The 20,548-nt window shown below is 41.8% G+C and overlaps 1 protein-coding gene across 2 annotated transcripts in view; it reads left to right on the plus strand.

The window, feature by feature from the left end:
* The window catches only part of CNMD (chondromodulin), a 33,504-nt gene extending 13,796 nt beyond the window's left edge, over window positions 1-19,708 (plus strand). The window contains exons 5-7 of one of the 2 annotated variants that reach the window (XM_084767956.1): window positions 3,820-3,973; window positions 7,815-7,981; window positions 11,506-19,708. In XM_084767956.1, the coding sequence (XP_084624082.1) occupies window positions 3,820-3,973; window positions 7,815-7,981; window positions 11,506-11,718 (534 nt within the window). In that variant the 3' untranslated portion in view covers window positions 11,719-19,708. Of the gene's footprint in view, window positions 1-3,819; window positions 3,974-7,814; window positions 7,982-11,502 lie in introns of both variants that reach the window. The other variant, XM_084767955.1, reaches the window with a different exon arrangement.
* The last annotated feature ends 840 nt before the right edge of the window (window positions 19,709-20,548 follow it).

Below are 20,548 nucleotides of genomic sequence, written 5' to 3' on the forward strand. Positions count from 1 at the left end.
GATGGACTCTGGCCAGGTCCATTCCTGGGTTCCCAGGGAATGGCCAGGAGTCACATTTTTCACAGGCTTCAAAGGCAAAACCTACAATTCACTGCATTCCCATCAGGTCCAACCAGGGACAAGCATACATCTTGATGTATTTCCTGCCTATATCCAATCAAGCACATCCAGTGCAAATAAGCTTGTTTAGGGAAACAAAATTATGTGGCTTGGGCAAGTGGGGCTTATAGGTTATTTCTGGCTCCTCCACAAGCCTGACGGCCTGAGCTGGGTGCCTAGAATCCGCATGATAGAAAGAACACGCCAGCTCCTCCAAATAGCTCTCCAACTTCCACCTATGTGCTGTGGTCACACACACACACACACACACACACACACACACACACACAGCACATGTGAATGAGCACACACACACAAACACATAAAAAAAACTGTTAAAGTCCATTAGGGGCTTGGCACTCAGGTGGCCTTTAACATTTGTCCAATGTTAAATGCTATCAAATCAGTGATCAGTCCAAAATAAAATATAAAAGTCCACAAAGTACAATCTTCATTAAAGGGACTTTAAGAAGCCCCCTAACTCAGCCCCACAAAATGTAGGAATTCTTCCAAAATACTCTGGACAGCCGGTTGCACAGTCTCTCCCAGAAAGCTGGGGCAGAGCACTCTTCCCATGGGTGTTTCTTAAAAGCTGGAGCTGAGACATCTCCTACAGGTTTTCCCCTTGGTCCAAGTCAGCTTAATGAAGCTATATGAACCTTGTGAGTTTTTGTTTTTAAGCAAGAGAATTGAATCAAATCAAAGGCCTTGCTAGCAGGGGCCTAAGATGTGTGTGTGTGTGTGTGTGTGTGTGTGTGTGTGTGTGTGTGTGTGTGTGTGTGTGTGAACACTGAGTCTCACTAAATCACACAGGGCTAAGGTTGGCCTTGAAAGCTTAGGCTAGAGTGGAACTTAGTACATAGCCCAGGCTGACCTCAAACTCTACACAATCTAAAAACATAATTCTTCCATTTGTTACTAGTAACTTGCCTTTAAGCCTGGTATTTTGTTGGTTTTGTATTACTGGCACTTGAACTTAAGGCCTCATACAAGCTAGGTAACAACTCGACAAGCTATATATATATACCAGCCCTCAACCTGATGTTTTAAAAGTGTACTTTAAGAGTTGCACAGAGTCCTAGAGACAAAGTTAGTAATAACACTTTTCATCTCACACTTTTGGGGTTTACAGAGTAGTCACATCCAAGACTGTATTTCATTTGAGCTGGGGCAGGGATGGTGGAAGGAAGACACACTTAGAAATCATCAAAAAGTAGATACAAACCCCAGCTCTGCCACCTGCTATGACTGGCTTCGAGCCTCAGTCTTGTCATTTCCAAACTGTTGCATATACACTGTGCCCATGGCCTTAGAACCTACTAGAAGGTGAATGGTAAGGCTACTGCTCATAATTGCTAATTTTATTATGATCATCTCTGAGCCTTTGGTATCCCAGAGAGGGGAGTGAAACGAGCCTCAGATCCCTTAGGACCACAAAGGGAAAAGGTGCCTGGATACCACCTAATTGTTTGTTCCCATGGGAGCAGCAGTAGGTGATGGCTCAAAACAGAACAAAACACAAACTACAATCAAACCTGTGGGCTTTGAAAGTGTGCAGGGATATTCTCTGTTACTTCTCACGTACACCCGGTTACCCCAGAGTTCTTTCTGTAAGATGGCAGCCAGTCCTCCACGCTCCGTCCATTCTTCCTGTGAGCTGTGATGCTAAGTCAAAGGCCATGTGCTCAGTATGAACTCACAATGGCAGCCTAAAAATGGGGTAGGAGCCTCCTTTGCTATAGCCCTTGCATGTCTCGTCACTGCATCACATTTTCGTGGGGTTCTGCTACGCTGTCACTATGACACTGCTTCTCTCATGTTGATGTGAACTCAGTCTCCTCCTGCCTTCTTCAAGGATCAACTCTGCCAATTCTAGAGTACCAAGCTCTGATCATAACTTTATAGTGTATAACATTACACTTTAATTTGTGTGTGTGTGTGTGTGTGTGTGTGTGTGTGTGTGTGTGTGTGTGTGTGTGTAAAATCTCAGGACTTGGGAGGCAGAGGGAAGCTAAGTTTGAGGCCAACTTGATCTATAGAGCTAATTCCAGGACAGCCAAGGCTACACAGAGAAACCCTGTCTCAACACACACACACACACACACACACACACACACACACACACACACACACACACAAATTTGATAAATACATGAAAGTATAGAGATTACTATCACAACTACATAATCTAGTAGTAACTAATGTTAACAGTTGGTGAATTTTGTGTCCCTGTGTGTGTAATAATATTTTCAGAAATGAAGTTAGGCTGTTACAAGATCCTTACTTTCACTTTAGTTCTAATTGTATAATGTATGAATGATAGACTAGCATATAGTTTTACTTTTTTAAAGCCAGGGTCTCCTGCATTTATTACTGTCCACCCACCTCCCACCACCTGTCGTATATAACAGGCTGGCCTTGAACTCACAAAGATCTGCCTGTTTTCTCTGACTCTGCCTCCCAAATGCTGGGAATAAAGGTGTAAGCTCTCGTGCCCAGTTACGACTATACTTTTGAAAGTCTTTTAGTCAAATATTTCAGGTAATAATACTTGAAAATAATTATTCAACTATGGTAAATATTTCTGTATTTTAATCTTTGCACTTGCTTCTTAGACCAGAGCCGATTGTCTCATGGTTTTGCTATTTACGGCATGCATGATTGATCCTCTGATAGATAAAAATGAATTCAGAATGTACGCTGGGTAAATCAGCTATGTTCGTAGCCCAAATGCTCTAAGACTGACAACTTCCCTGGTTCACACAAGGCATCGGTGCATATCATCCCAACAACCCCTCCTCCCCACGCTCTTCAGGCAATGACGGGACAGATTTATGTACCACTTGCTACCATAAACTTTTCAGTAGTTTTGTATATAACTTTAAAAAGCTACTGTGCTCAGAGAGCATTCATTTCCTGGTTGGAGCCATTTAATTTGAGGTAAATAACTGGATTACTTGAGTGTTACCTTCCTCCAATAACTTTAAGTTGTTTAATGCAGCCAGATGCCTGAGGGAGAAAACACAAATGAAGTGCTGCTTTTACCTGAAGTGAGGAAAAAATATTTTAATTTCTCCAACCTTGTGCAAAGTAATAAATACATGAAAGGAACAAGCTGGTGAAAATAAATTTCTCTCCTGGGTTATCAAACTGTCCTCAGCATCTTGCTGTAGAAGGAAATCCGGGGCTTAAGCTTTGAAATCTCAGTGGTATGCTTGATGTGAGGCACATCTGAGATGTGTTTTGTTATAGCTGGGAACGGGAGAAATGGTTTATGTTAAATAATACTTTGAACTGGAGACATTAAAGACCCAATCACTTGCTTTTTCCATTGTTGTTTGGAAGCTGCAGAACAAAACCCCAAAAGATTTTCACTTCAAATGAAGGGCTCCTCTATCCTTTATAGGATTTCAGGGTCTGCTCAATTGCTTTTCCTCTAAAACATCTTTGATCGAAAACATCAGATTAACCTAAATCTCAAAGTTGGTATCAAGTAATTTTCACTTCAACTCTAAATACGTCTATTCACACATTACAGCTGTGGAGGAGCAGGGTGTTGGGAGGTGTGCTGGGTACTGGAGAGCTAGAGACTGGAGCCTAAAACGTGTGCACACACAGAATTGTCCCTGAGTTTGCACAAAGCAAAATAATCCTTGTGTGGCCTAACTCAACAAGCAGCATGCCCGCCATCCTCTGCTCACATGCATTCCATTTTTACAGGAAGGCAAGATCATGCCAGTTAAATATGATGAAAATGCTCTGATCTGGGTGGCCGTGGACCAGCCTGTGAAGGACAACAGGTTCTTGAGTTCTAAAATCCTTGAACTCTGTGGCAGCCTGCCTATTTTCTGGCTTAAGCCTATATATCCGAAAGGTAAGTTTTACATTCTTGTAATAGGGCTTGGGATTCTCCATCACCATGGCTCTTAGGAGCCCCCTCTACTGGCCTGAGCATGGGACACACACACACACACACACACACACACACACACACACACACACACACACACACGTAACCTGGGACACATTTGTTGGCTGGATGTTGGTAATTAGCATGAGAGATAAAAGAGAAGGAAAAATGACTGGGGTGGAGGTGGGAGGGGTGGACCTGCAGTGTGGAAGAGAAGCACAGCAGGGTTAACAGGGCAGGAAGACAGAGCACCATTGCATACCTGCAGCTTTTATTTATGACACCCCTGCTTCATCCTGCTCTGCCCCTTAATCTCAGTTGTTTGCACCTTCCAATTTTACATTTCTTTATTCTCAAAGTATAGCATCAGGGGACTAAGCCGCTGTCATGCTGCTGTTGCTTTATTATATTCGAGCCGAGAATTATGGGACAGCCAAAAGCTGCTGTGGGTATAGACTGAGATTCCTCAAGCTCAAGGCTTGAGCATCCGCTTCCAAACCCAGAGAAAATAAGTGCCAGAGTCCCCTTGGTGCCAGGCTGGAGCACACCTTTGAGCCATTTCTGGGTGACAAAGGGCAGGGGTGCCCAGTGGGCCTCACTTTCCTCATCCCCAAAGGGCCTCACACTTCATTTTTACTTTGGTCAACACACTGGTCTCCCCAAGGCCTACTTTGCAGCTGTGGCTCAGGTGGAGAGGGAGACCTTTTCTCCTTGCACATACGAGGTTCTTTTCAGAAAGGTTATATTGAATAGTAGGAGACAGCAATGAGGAAATGGAAAAAATGCAAGCATTAAATCCATTAGGCTTGGCAGGGCACTGTTTAGAGCAGATAGAACAGTTAGCTTTAAAAACAAGACCAGCTTTCTGCATGGATGGCTGTGATGGTTATACAGTAGTACTGGTGAATGTGCTTAATGCCCTCAAATGTACAACTAAAGTTCGCTAGAGAGAGCCGGGGCTGGTTGACACTACCTGTTAACCCTGGCACTAAGAAGGCTACACAGTGAGTGAGGCCGCCTGAGCTGTAGGACACCCTGTCCCATTGCTATGCTTGCCTAACAATACCCTACCAGGCATAGAAAGTATAGGCTTCTGATTCTGCTGTGACCAACTGTTACTGTTCACAAGTCTTGTCTTGCTCCAAAGTATGGAGAGGATGGCTGCTGTCGGCCCACATCAAGTAGTGCCGTGTCACACCTGGTAGAGGGCTGAGAATGGTCACCTGCAGGCTCAGTAAGAAACAATGTCCCAAGACTGCAGGGCTAAAGCAAGGCCACTAAGTGCACTCATTATTCCTACCACTGTTGTCTGTGACTCCCGATCCACGGCCACATCCCACCTCTCAGTCCCCACTACTGCTATCTACAAGGGCCTTTTTTCTTCTACCACCCGGAAACATTATCTTCTCCATCCAAGGACTAGCGTCTCCCATCCCACCACCATATAGACCTCCTCCTGGTCTCAGGACAAGCCTCGGAACTCCTTGGAGTTCACTCGTTCATTTACAAGGTGTGATTTACAAAATCACATGTATGAAGGCCCAACCTGTGCCTTGTAACGTGTTCTAGGCGTGAGATGCATTAGGAACACAACAGAAAACAATCTGTACTCTCAGAGTTCTGTGTTGCAGGGCTGGGAAAACAGTGGCTAAGAAGCAGGGGTCAGCTGGCAGTCTAACTGGTGAGCCCAGGTCCCAGTAAGAAACCAGTATGAGAGAAAACACAAAAACAAAAAACAAGGTAGATGACTCCCGAGGAACAACTCCCAAGGTTAAACCTACCCGCCCCTCCCCCACCCCACACACACACATAAAGACTACAGACTAATAACAGGAGATGGTAAGACGAATACACTGCAAGGGACAGGGATTGGGAATGGAGACTCGGCAAATGGCAGTACAATGTCTACACAGGAATTACAGATGTAGGCTGGAGGTATAGATCAGTGATAAGTACTTGCCTGGTTTGATACCCAGCACCATAAAAAAAAAAAAAAAAGGAGACTCTATATAAATGCCTCAGATTAGCAAAGGACTAAGTAAATGTTGGCATAGGAATATCATAGGCATTAAAATGAGTTTCCCCCTACTCTGTGATAAGTGCGATTGTATTTTATGATAAAACAAATTAAATCTCTCATCTATGATGCCCAGCTCCTGTCTGGTTCTAGTAAGTCTTGCAGCCTGCACATTGGCTGTTGATGACAACGGGACACCAGTATCACACAGCTGGATAATCAAAGGTGGATGATAGGTGGACATAGGGCAGAAATGGACAGCCAATGTCCTAGAGCAGTACACTTTGTCCTCATTTACTCTTTACAAATAATTGTTTATATAACTACTCATAAATCCAAGATACTAAGATGAAGAGACTAATTTGCCTGAGGTCCTTCAACTGGCTGAGGAGGTATAAGCTGAATTCAGGTCTCCTTGGTGCTTCTCTAATGATACTACTTGTGGAAGCTACCTATGGCTTCAAAGCACATCTTATACCTCAAAAATAACAAATTATAGAAACGGTACCTATCATTTGTATGCTTATTATATGCTAACTCCTAGATATGGTTTTCATTAGCCCTATGATTATCCTATGAATGAGATACTATTATATTCATTTTTAGACAAAGGGATTAGGGCTCAGTACGTGCTACGGGGCACCTTTCATCTTTGTCACACACCTGTCAGCTGCACTGCAGGGTACATGACGATATGGTTAGCTGGAGTGCTGGGTTGGAGCCAGGGCTCTTCTCCAGTCCTTGCTGCCACTCAGTCTATGATCTTGGCCAGTTACTTGGCCTGCACCTTAGTGCCTTCATTCATAAAAAAATCTGCTTTTTCTATCCCGTAGGATTTGTTTTTGAAGAATTAACCAAGGCAATGTCTCATATAAAAATGTAAAGCTTTATAGCTATATAATTGATTATATATACATATCTCCAATTAGAAGTACATAAGTACCTGATAAGCTGTTTTGTATATTATTTTTTGTTTCATATCTTTATAACCCAGAGTCAATAGATATAAGGTTCCAGGCATTTGTGGCCACTCCATGACAGCAGAAAGTCTTTTAGCTACCATTTTGCTCTCTGTAGCATGCTACCTTATCATTTTTGTGTTTATCAATTCCTCATTCCAAATAACACATCTACATCCAGGAAAAACACACAGAAACAACTTTCTGTCCTCTTTTATCAAGAAAGTCAAAGCTTTCCCACACATCTATTCTGCTTATGTCTTAGACTTAGAAATAGCTTGCCTGGCTACTCCTTACTGCAAAGGAGGCAGAGAAAATTGGAAATATTTTATTTTTTTCAGTCCCTATAGAGAAGTGAGGAAAAGAAAAAAAGGATTGAGAACAAGAATTTGTCAACCTGACTTTCACACAAACTCTGGTGCCCCATATTTGACCACGTCCCCTGGATGGGGAGGCCTGGTGGCACTCAGAGGAAGGATAGCAAGTTACCAAGAAGAGACTTGATACCCTATGAGCATATACAGGGGGAGGAGGTCGCCCGCAGTCACAGTCGTAGGGGAGGGGAGTAAGGGGAAAATGGGAGGGAGGGAAGAATGGGAGGACACAAGGGATGGGCTAACAATTTAGATGAAATATGAATAAATTAATAAAATACATATTTAAAAAAAAAAGAGTTTGCCAACCAACTACCAGTGTCTGCTCCAACCAGTGTTGTAAAATCGAATGGGAAGCTGTATATGGCTCCTTTCAGCAGCTGTCACTCTTAAGATGCAGATCTAATTGCCTTAATTGTTCATGTAAAGGAATTAATTAACAGCAAATTTTGCAGAAACCCAAAGAGAGAGAAGAGAAGTAGTAAGAAACATTGCTCCCTCTACCACGAGAAGACCACACAGTGAGCCTCGAGGCAACCCAGGCCCTAGAAGACCAAATAATGAAAGCAGGCCCAGTGTTCAGGATGATGCAGAACCTTTCAATCCCGACAACCCTTACCACGTGCGTACCTGTGTTTCATGACATACCCAGAAAAATGCATTACATGGGATACTGAAAGGGCATTTCTAAGTGGGATTTCATATAAGCATAGACTGTATCTTCATGTATTTGGTGCAAATTCAAAGTTGTTTCCCATGCCTTGGGGGGGGGAGGATTGGTTTTATTGTTATTTTATTTTGTTTTGTTGATCAGAAGGAAAATTCATGAAAAGAAATATTATCAGGAATCTGATCACTTAAAAGTATTCCCAAGAATATGCCCACCAGGCAACACACAGAATGAGAGCATTTTTTTTTCCTGCTTATATCCACTCTGTTCGTCCATTCAACACACATTTGTGGACTTCCTGATCTTTCTCAGGCCCTGTGCACAGACAGTCAGCTGCAACTTCTGCCCTCAGGGCTCAGTCCAGACAGGGGATAGACTCACACAGTAACAATACTCTAAGCTAAGTGCTGAAACTGAGGTTTGTAAGAATGGCACTAATACATTAAAATCCCGAACCTTCTAGGAAATAGTTATTACTTACCATTCCAATACTTTGCAGAGAACAAAAATAGAATATTTATTTGTAGCTGGGTTTAAAGGTACAAACACACTTTTTAAGAAATAGAATTAAAGTATACAGTGAAATTGAGCTTCCAAAACTTTCTACCCCAGACATCTTTCCTATAACAGCTTAGTAATGACTATGCATTCAGCTTCTTTGCAGGAGTACATACAGAGAAAAGCACACCCTTTCAGGACAAAAATTCCATCCTGCCTTCCAATTACAACATAGTATTTTGGGAAGTGTTCCGCCTCTCTTGTATTGTACCACATTCAGTTAGCGGCTTCTATCCAGTTAGCAGCATTCTAACATAGAAACAGGCATGTGCTATAACTTGACTGATTTGGCTTTGGTGGGCTGAAAGGCTCTCCCTCTTATTCAATACTGTTAATGCTGTTGTGGTACACCTCCTCCAAATGAGATCTTCTAAATGAGGCAGACCACTCCACAGAGACACCATGATGGAAATATGTCTTTAGCATAAATACCGAAGCATAGTTCTGACACATATAAGTAGGTAAGAGTTGTACATTTGACTGGAGGTTTCCAACCTGTTTTCCAAGAGACACACCATCTATGTGTCTGTGAAAGGTAATGGAAGGTCCCGTTTCCTATTAGACTTTCCTGGCCATATGGTACGGCAAGGCAGAGGCTACTGAATCCAAGCCTCATACTTGCTGAGTATACACACCCTACCACTGACTCTGCCTCGAGTCCAATTAAACCTTTGCCACTCTCTTGGATGTATAAATCATGTCTTCTGCCTATTTATCTTGCCTGTTTTTAATTATATGTAAGGTTGAACATCTTTCCACACACTAAATCAGTAATTCTCAACCTGTGGGTCACAACCTCTTTGGGGACTAATGATCCTTTCACAGGGGTCACCTAAGACCATCGGAAAACACAGATGTTTACATTATGGTTCATAAGAGTAGTAAAATTAGTTATGAAATAGCAATGAAAATAACTTTATTATTGGGGTCACCACACACAAAGAACTGTATTAAAGGGTCACAGTGTTAGGAAAAGTTGAGAACCACTGCACTAAAAATCCTTTGTGTTTTCTCTCCCCACCCCAACAAGTTTATTTAGTCCTACACTGCTTCACGTATTACAAACATATTTTCTAGTTTATCATTTTAGACTAATGTATTTTAGAAGGATTTAGAGCAAAAGGCATTCTCTAAATAACCCAAGGCTTATCAGAAAATTCAGACCACCACAGTATTTTATTCCCTAAGCTCTGAGAATAACAAGTATAATCTGAATAGGCAAACAAAACTTAATATCGTTTATTCCCCAGGTAGATGGATTTGCTCCGGGTCTGAAGCTATCAGGCACTGTGCAGAAGGGCAGGGTGGGACCTGTCTGCCCAGGCTACACATCTGAGTAATCCCCATCCCTTGGCAAACTGCAACCATGTCAACTTCCTACTTTTTCATATGCTGAGTTTCAAGCAAAAATACTTCAAGTGTTTTCCTCAAGATCCGTCCTTCACATGCTAAGGAAAAACCCTAGAGCAACAGCTTGAGATTTCCTCCCAATTTCGTTAATCCTAATGAGCTTCCCTATAAGGAAACACTTCCATTAACACTTACACACACCCTCCGCCCCAGAAGTCTGCAGTTAATCAGGGGCTGTCTGCTCTTTGTTCTAAATGAGCCTATTTCAAGAGATAAGGGGGAAGAATTGAAGAACAGTCTGAGGGAAGAAAGCAGGCATTCTGGAGATAGTATCTGAACAGATGCCTCAGAGTCTAGAGATTGCTCCTTCTCCTGCGTGTGACAACGGCAGTGAAGATGTGCAATAACCATTCATTCCTTTTAGAAGTGCTTTTTCTACTTAGGACTGAAATGTCATGATGCCTTCAATCTTCCTTAAATTCGTACCAGAACCCTCTTTATAGTACTTTAAAAAAACAAGTAAACCTGACAACAGGTTAGCAGGTGTCAAAATAAGCAAGTGTACTGATGCTCCATAAACGTTTTCCCACTTCAAGAAAATGTTCACTTTCCTCAGATTGACTAGACTTAAAGAAAAAAAAAAACCCCAACAACAACAACAAACCAATTCACAGGGCAGTGTTGAGATTAAATAGAGAATTTTAAACTAAGGATTTTGTTGAGTGTGTTGTTCGTAACTATAGTCCCAGCATTCAAGAGGTTCAAGCAAAGGCTGCTCCAAGATCAAAACCAAGCTGGGCTACAAACTGAGTTCAAGGCTAATGGGCTAGTGTGAGACCATGTCTTGCCAGTATATTCAATGCATATTTTACAACATACAGAAACCTGACCTGTACATCGTTGAAAACATAAACCAGATGTAAGATGGAGCAGAAGACAAGTCCTTCCCAGTATTGTGATCTCTCTAGCAACCACAGGGGAGTTTTATTTCACCTATGTTCGAGAACACTAAAGGCCTCTTCCTCATCTTCTTCAGTCCTACACTGCTGCTCATATTACAAACATTTTCTAGTTTATCATTTTAGACTATTGCATTTTAGAAGGATTTAGAAGCAAAAGGCTGACGAAAGACACTCAGCAGTGCTCTGGGATCCCAGATCATTTAGTTTAAAATGTGCACCCCAGAGCTCTGGGAGCCATCACTGCAGGAAGACACCACTGTCCTGTCTTAAACGTAAAGTTAGTGTCAGAACGACCCTTCTGGTTATGCTTCCTCTTTGTGTTACTTCAACGAAGCGAGTCACTACTGAGTGGTAATCATGGCTTCCTGTAGGCATGGAGAACTTCAGGATGTCATTAAGACACCACACAACTTTCTGCTGGTGACAGGCTACGTGGGCAACGGTTCCTTGATGTCAGGAGTAGTTCTGAGTGGAGGCAGCTTACACTTTTGAAAACTTACAACTGACTGTGCTGATTTCTTCGAGTGGTGAACGTGGGAGCTTATTTTAAAATAACATGTATGATGTAACCTCAAAAGAAAATAACTGTCTTTCCTATCACAGCAGCAGGAAGGAGAAAGCATGACATTTGACCCTAGACTGGACCATGAAGGAATCTGCTGTATAGAGTGCAGGCGGAGCTACACCCACTGCCAGAAGATCTGCGAGCCGCTGGGGGGCTACTACCCATGGCCGTATAATTATCAAGGATGCCGTTCGGCCTGCAGAGTTGTCATGCCATGTAGCTGGTGGGTTGCCCGCATCTTGGGCATGGTGTAAAACTATTTCATCTATCAGGTACTGTCAAGCAAGAATTCACTTGAGAGCTGACAACCAAAGAAGTGTAAAGCATGTTCATGCCAAGGGACCATAAAGTATTTTATACCAGCCTGAATAATGTTGTCCTATCTACAACAGAACCTCTCAACTGTGTGTGCAAATGTATGGAAAGGGTAGTTTAAGTCTATAATTACTATCCCTTTACTCTTTGCTTTGCCAATAAAGCCCATTGCAAGTCTTTAAAAGCTACTTTTGGAACATGGAAAGTTATTTACAATTTGTCCTAGATCTGTCATGTACTTGAATTCCTTTTAATCAAATCATGACTGAAATCATCCCAGTAGTTCTATTGTTTATATGAAATTCAAATGTCCTTAACCTTCACTGTTAATTCCAAGTCTTGCAAATGTGCCCAGGGTTTCCAGAAAGGGAAAAACAAAACAAAACAAAACCCTCAAAGAAAGGGAGGAGGATTTCCATGCTTTACACAGAATGGAACTCACCTAAAAGCAAACACTGCAATTCAATGCGGTCCCTCATGTGGAATTATTACCTACAGTTCTCACTGGCAAGTGAGCAACAGGAGGCAAACCCATGTTAAGAGTCACCTTCCAAGCTGGGCAGTGGTAGCACATACCTTTGATCCCAGCACCCAGGAGGCAGGAGCAGGCAGATCTGAGTTAGAGGCCAGCATGGTCTACAGATCAGCTTCCAGGACTACGCAGAGACACCCAGTCTTTAACAAAACAAAACAACCAAAAAAGAAGTCACCTCCCAGGAGGAAAGCTTTAGGACAAAGAGGGTAAATGAGACACAGGGGAAGAATGCTAGTGACATTCTGAGAAGCATGTCTTCATACTCCTGTCAATCTGTGCTCAACAAGCAGCCGCACAGTGAGAAGCACCATGGTTTCCCCTTTGTGGTACAGGTCAGGCTGCCATATAGTCCAATTACCAGGCAGCCGCTCTCCTGGAAAAGGGCTGGCGGAGCTGCCCGGCAGGTGCAGCTGGGGAGGAACAGCTTGCTTACTTCTAATGACATAAAGAAACCACCTCACGGAACAAGCGCTGTCTTCAGAAATTTCAATATTAGATTAGGAGGGTACAGAAGTATTCTGTAAGCTTGACATTTTAGTTTTGAATCCCATAGTTTGGGAGAGAAAAACACAACTTGCCTGAGAGAAATTTTTACCCAAACAAAATTGAGGTAGCAGAAAGGTCTCAAGGCCAACACACTCTCTTTGTGAACAAATCTTGTTGTATGTTTAGTGTTATGTTAGTGTTTGTCACTTAAAATCTGTGAGGTACAGAATTTTTAATGCCTGGTTATCAAATGCTTCCACTTAGTGGGATAATCAGGATTGGATCGGCACCTGGAGAATGAGAGACTACACGTGCAGTGATGTCATGTTGTTCTCAAGCAGACGCTACTTCCTGCAGCTCAGTTTTTCAAGCTTTACCTTTAAGGTGGTTGCTTTCCTATAAGCCAAGCAAAAACATGGGCTGTATAGTTCTACCCGTGCTCACACCCCCTCAGAGGCTAGAGACTTGCACTGTATTCTAGAAACAAGACCAAAGAGAAAAGCCCTGAGGGTGGAAGCAATGAGCTTCTGGCAGAAGGCCTACTTGGGAGGTTTCATGTAAGCAAGGGCTAGCCTGTGAAGTGAGCGTGGGCATCCCAGGCAGAGGAAATATATTGGGAAAGGTAGAGAGGTGTGATACTAAGTGGGACACATTGAGAATGGAGCACTTGGGCAGGAAATATCAAGATGGAAAAAACGACCAGAAGCTACATCTCAGCAAGTAGGAAACAATCAGATTCTAGGTAAGGAGGTGGCTGGTTGGATTTTGTTATGGGAAGCACCTGGGTAGCTTCCCAGAGAACAGGGGACGTTCCAGACGTCATGGGGCAGCTTAGCAAGGAGCACAGATCACAACACAAAGCTGTCTGCTACAAGAGGTTCCCTTTTTAAAGTTCTACCAGATGCTAGTACAAGTAGATGGAAATAGAGGTGAATTGTTTACTTTTTATAGATGATAGATGATTGTTATAAAGTCACTGAAAACAAAGAACATCAACAGTTGAAAAAAAAACTGTCTATTAACTTTGGGTGGATGACAGGAGAGCCAAAGTGTTCTTTAGGGGGAAAAAATATTTAAGTTCTACTTTGAAAAAGAAGAGTCAAGTGAGGAGAGAAAAACGTTTAGTTGAGAGGACATAGCGAAAGCCAAAGCTCCCCATGACTCTGTACTAAGCCTGCATTGCCTGTAAACAGGCCCATCCCAAACTACAAATACAGCTCACTTTTGCTATACTGAATTTTGTCTAAGACATATCAGTGTATACAGATCCTTGTGTTGGTGATGCCTTAGTATTTTAGACACTTATTTCTCAGTGGAGGTGTAAACCACCACCAGTAGAACATTTTAGGCTGGTTTTCAAGGCCCTAATGGGACCCAGAGTAGAACAGTGGGCTAACTAAGTCCTAAACATGGTAGGTGTCAACGGACACAAAGGAAATAACAAAATGTACTACTAGGTTTCAATCATAATTGTGTGACCATATCTTCATCCCTACATTTCTTCTACCGCCTCAAATTATTCTAATGTTGAAAAGATGCACTAAAAATTATTCAATCCACTCAACCATTTATTTTACATCAGATTTTATTACAGTGAAATACAATCTTCATTTTACAAAAACACAGATGCTTTGAGTGGTTTGTTTCTGTACTTCATAGAAATGACCACACTTTTAAAGGTAACTGATTTATCTGGGAGTAGGAAGGAACTGACAAACACCTACATGCATTGCTAGTTTTGATAGCATATTACAAACACGAAGATGTAAATCTGAACAATGACTAACCTTAGCAAAAACACCATTTGCATGCAGGGTGCTTTGGTTGTGAAGGAAAGCTGAACTTCTTTTTTAAATGTCTGTATTTTGTGTGTGTGTGTACACATAGATATACATGCTCATATTCTACATGAATATGCAAGTGTATTTCATTTTGAAATAAAGATATAGTATTAGAATCAAATTTACAGAACAAGTTAGTCTTAACTAACTGGAGGGAATCACCATAGTGGTCTGTTGTTGTTGTTGTTGTTGTTTCCTAAGACAGGGTTTCTCTGTGTAGCCTTGGCTGTCCTGGAATCGCTTTGCAGACCAGGCTACCCTCGAACTCACAGCGATCCACCTACCTCTGCCTCCCAAGTGCTGCGATAATAGGCATGCACCACCATAGGTTTTATTTAACTGTTTACATTAAAAAGGATTTAATTCAGTTTTTAAATATTTAATGTGAGATATACACAAACCTATGTATAGATAGATTTGTGCATGTACAGCCGAAGCTTAGCACATAGTTACCACTATTTTCCAACAAATTTGTGTCAATGACATTTTATGATTTTAGTTGTTTTTACATAAAAATATAGGTGTTATTCTCTAGTATGGTACTATATGTTATCACTAGAAAACAAAAATTAGTAATAGGTATACCGGAAATAGTATACCTATATTTTGCTAAAGTAGGTTACTATTGAAAATGCCAATTACAAACTAATGGTGATGGTGCACACTTTTAATCCTAGCACTGGAGGCAGAGACAAGGGGCAGATGCACCTCTGTTGAGTTCAGGGTCAACTGGGTCTACACAGAGTTCCAGGAGAGCCAGAGCTACAAAGAGAGACCCTATCTCAAACAAGAACAAATTTAGGAACTGGAGGCATGGCTCGGGAATGAAAAGCACTTGTTATCCTTGCAGAGGACCCAGGTTTGATTTCCAATGCACACATGGCAGCTAGTGACAATCCTGTCACCCAGGTCCAGGGAGTAATTTGGCATTTTCTTCAGATTTCCATGGGCACCAGGCATGCACATGGACATACATACATCATTTTTCACATAAAATCCTTTAAGACTCAATTAGGAACAATGAGTAGGTTATGCCCCAGTTGCTACTGGTTCACTAAAAAGCAATGGCATTTCCTGTTTCTGCTCCCCTCTGTGCCTGCTCCTTTGTAAATGTTCTGTTCAACCACGATTTGTAACAACGGACTTGGAACTCCAAGAAACTGAACCTTTTTTCTACCCTCCTCTGTGGATAGTTACAGAACTTCTAAAAGCAACAAGGCAGTCTGGAAGAAATACCTATATGTACATTTTAACTGATTTGTGTGCAAATTTACTTGCAATTACTTGACTTTTTTGAAACATGGCTATTGTGACTTCCTATTTTTCTACATTCCATGTTGTAGATTTAATAGCTATGAATTTTATTTTCAAAAGCCTATATCCTTACTTAGCCTACATGATTACCTATTATTTTATAGTGAGCTTGACTTATATCGACAAGCCAAAGACCTGGAACAATTAGTCAAGCATGAAATTTCTTTTAGAAGGGCATAATGTTGCTAAATGTAGCCAGTTTGCTTTCAGCTAAAATCATATCCCCAAAACCAGGCATGGTGCAATGTCTGTAATCACACATTATGAGGCCAAGGCAGGAGGATTGTTACAAGTTTGAGGCCAGCCTGTCATAGACCCTATCTCAAAAAACAAACCAACAAATACATTCCTGTTACTAAGGTAACTATTAATATACATACTTACATACATACATACACACACACAGCTCTCTGTAAGGTGTACACTACCACTCTACTAGCCTACTCTGTTGGAATATGCTCTGGTGCTGTGTATTTGTTAATTGCTTCCCCCTGAGATTCTTACTGCCGACGGTCATGCAACCCAAGTACTGGTGTTTAACCTTGCCTCCCAGTTTGACTAATAAAGCAAGCCAGTACCTGGGCAGGGCTGGAGGAAGGTGAGTAGGGGTGGCAAAGGCACATGGGCTTTTGGGACAGAGAGGAACTTGGGAAAGAGAAGCCGACAGGACCAGAGGAGGAAGGAGGAAGAGTCTCATCATGGCACAGAAAAGAGCCATGTTGGCCCAAGGAGGAACTCAGAAGTTCCACAGGAAAGACATGGTCCAGACGAACAATTTTAGCTAGTATTTTGGGATTATGAATGGGAGGTAGCACAAATTATTAGAAGCAGATGGCACGGGACAGAGACTGGGAGATATGGAAGGATAAACATCTGCCCCGCCCCAGGTGAACCAAAGCTATTTTAAAATACAACCCCAGGTGTCTGTGACTTTTGATTGATTGACTGGGGGTTAGAAACCACCACAGTAATAACTAAAGCCTGATAATAAACATTTTTGAAGCCATACCATTAAACTAACATCAATACCTCTCAACCATCATTCACACATTAAAATAGTCACTCTGTACCTTTGCATGATATAGGCATTAACTAAGAATATCTCAGTTGCCAATAATGCCTCCTTACGAAGGAGGGGCAGTGTGTGGTCGCTGTCAGTCTAAACACAAGGCAGTGAAATGGGTGTCTTCCCCAAACCCCTGTTCTCAGCACTTCACTGTGACTGCAATGGCAGGTTTCCTTCACATGCAGTGCCAGACGCTGATTCTAAGACTTCATCCTAAGGTCCCCGTAAGTCAAAATAGTCACTGAGCAACTCTTCTGCCTTACAAAAACAACAGAAAACCCTTAGTATCACAGGAAATTGAATCCAAAGCCTCAGACACACTAGGGCAAGTGTTCAGCCAATAACCTTTTTCCTAGCCCTGTCTTTAATGTGAGCGTTTCCCTGAATGTATGTATGTATGTGTACTTACTATGTGCATGCCTGATGCCCAGGGAAGCCAGAAGAGGGTACGGATGCCCTGGAACTGGAGTTATAGGTGGTCATTAGCTGCCGTGTGAATGCTGGGAAATGAACACAGGTCCTCCACAAGAGCAGTGAATGTTCTTAACTCCATGAGCCATCTTTCTAGCCCCCAGCCCTGTTGTTTGTTAATTAACAGAAACCAACATTTTCAAAGCAATACTTTACTCTTTAAAAACGGCCAGAAGGCCCTAAAGGTGACTAATACAACCTCAAAATTTTGCATTCTCCTTTACTAAGTGCTCTGAATACCACTCCCGGTCATCTGCTTCCAAATCAACAGTTCATTAAGACTGCAGCCTACTAGACAATCCCAAGCCTAATGATTCAAATCTTCAGGGGAGAAGTCAAAGTCTACTTTCAAAAAAAGAAACAAAACCTCTAAGCTTCCCAGGTGAACCCTAAATATTATGCACAGCACTTTCTTAGCATCATAATTCCAACTGCCTCCTGGTATTTTGAGAAGCTGTGATGTCACCAGAGGATTAGTTGAGTTAAGATTCAAGAACCATTATGAAGAAAAGGCCATGAGAACACTGGGTGGCGGGGGAGTGGGGAGCATCTGTAAACACAAGGTTTGGACTAAACACTATTTAAGATCCACTCTAGCTCTAAAATTCTCCATCTATTCTCCTTTTGTCTCATCATCTTGACAGGCAGGAAATGCAAATATATGGCTTAGGGAATGAGAGATTTCAAAACTACCTTTAGTCATAGCAGATGGGCCATAAAAATGTGCTCTGCTGATCTGGTTTTAACAAGACCATTAAATATAAAATCCTATACCACACTTATCCTTGCGGGCCTGTTCACAACCAGCCATTCTGTGTAATCCAATTTCATCTCTGTATTTATTCTGCTATAATTGTACTTACACTGCAAAACAACTGCTATGGTAAGCAAAGATTACAATAATGTGATATTACTTGTCATTTGGTATATAAGAAAGAAAGGGCAAAAAGAAGATTCAGAATTTCCTGAAAATACACCATAACACAAATTTACTCATATCTATACAACCAGGGTAACTATACTATAATTACTGATAGATGTACAAATTCCAATTCTCATTCCACCTCTGCTACATGTTAACGTCTACTGTCATTCCCAAGACTTTTTGGTATTGATACTTGGGAGGCATTGCTTGTGTCTGTACACGTGCACACGTGAGTGCACATATGTAATATGAAATCTATGGGCCTCATTTTCCAGATTTGCTCAATGTTTCAGTTGCATAGCTGACTCGGCATGTCAAACACGCCAGGCAACCTCCAGTTCTAAGACTTGCCAGGCTGGCTTTGAACTCCTAAATCCTAAGGCAGGAGGGTTGCCATAAGGTCAAAGATAGCTTGGACTATGTTACTAGCAGGCCAGCCTGTACTACACACCAAGATCCTATCTGGGAGAGGAGAGGAAGAAAGACCAAATCTTACATTAGCAGCATACACTCTACCACTAAGCCCCACCTTTAACATAAATTCTGTTCACCTGAGCCCCTGTCTCAAGTGTATAAATTATCTGTAAAGCTGAACATCTTTTCACACACTAAATCATTTGTGTGTTGCCTGGTCCCCATAACTTAACTCAGTCCTACACCACTTCACCACAAATATATTTTCTAGTTTATCATTTTAGACGAATATATTTTAGAAGGATTTAGAGCAAAAGGTGTTCTCCAAATAACCCAAGGCTTATCAGAAAATTCGGAACACCATAGTGCTTTATTCCCTAATCTCTGAAAGAAAACACGAGAGAGGGGGAAAGCAGGCATCAGATGCAGTAATGCCACTCAGAAGGTAGAAACGAGGAGGATGGAGTTCAAGGTCAGGTCAACCCTGGTGACAGTACATTTGAGACTGATTTAAGACACTAAAAGAAGCAAAACTTGAGAAACAAACAGAAGTCTCAAAACACAAACACAGAAAAAGAAAGAAAGAAAAAAGACATCAGTGAGAGACTCTTATTCAGAACTCTGTAGAAAGTTAGAGGCTCCCATCATCTGAAATGGGGAAACAGAAGCAGTACTCTGGGAATGGGCACTTTTGGGCAAGTCTGGCCCATTTCTCAAAATTCCTTTGCCAGACACATCTAATGTACTTAGGCACATTTTACAATGCTTTTAGTCATACATTAGGAAGTCCATTTACTCCAGAAAAACCCTGAATCTCAACAATGTGAAGCAAATGTAGTTGATATGTATCTCTACATAATATAGCTTTAAAAATAAATGGGAAAATGGGATAAAAAACTTAAAGTGGAATGGTAAAAATATGATTCATTTGTATTTATAAATTTTTAACAAATTCTAAGATTCTAGATATTATTTAATAAAGGAACAGGCTTAAAACTGGGGCTGGGAAGATGGCTCAGGCATTAAGAGCACTTGCTGTTCTTGCAGAGAACCCAGGTTTGGTTACCAGCACCCGCATGGAAGCACACAAGTGTCTATAACTCCATTTCCAGAGGATCTCTGCCCTCCTCTGGTTTCTGTTGCACTGGGTGTGGTACACACACACACACACACACACACACACACACACACACACAAATATACTGCACATATAATATGCAACACACATACACATAAAATAAAAATATCTTGTGGCAGGGCAGGGGCTTAATTATTGAAAATTATGAGTGGTGGTGGTGGTTGTAGCGGCGGTGGCACACATCTTTAATCTCAACACTAGGGAGGCAGAGGCAGGTGAATCTTTGTGAGTTCAAAGCCAGCCTGTTCTACAGAGTGAGTTGCACAGGGCTACAAAAAGAGAGAGAATCATAAAGTGAGAGAGATTTGGGCTTCAGATTCTTGTGCAGTGCTGGAGGTGTCCTGGCTGTATTGCCTCTGTAGCGAGCCTCCCTTCCCTTAGGGAATCCCCGAAGTCCACTCTAGCAAGAAGTCAATTTCTCCTTTCCCTTTAATGCTCAAGTACTATAGTGCCCTGCAGCTTATATAGGAAAACAAAAACAAAAATAAAATAAAACCCAAACCTCAGCATGGACAACACCAATAACTTGGCAGTCACTGGAAGATGAGACAGGAGCATCAGGAATTCAGAGCCAGCCTC

The sequence above is a fragment of the Acomys minous genome (assembly GCF_964271855.1).
Source record: "Acomys minous genome assembly, chromosome: 18".
NCBI classification, from domain to species: domain Eukaryota; kingdom Metazoa; phylum Chordata; class Mammalia; order Rodentia; family Muridae; genus Acomys; species Acomys minous.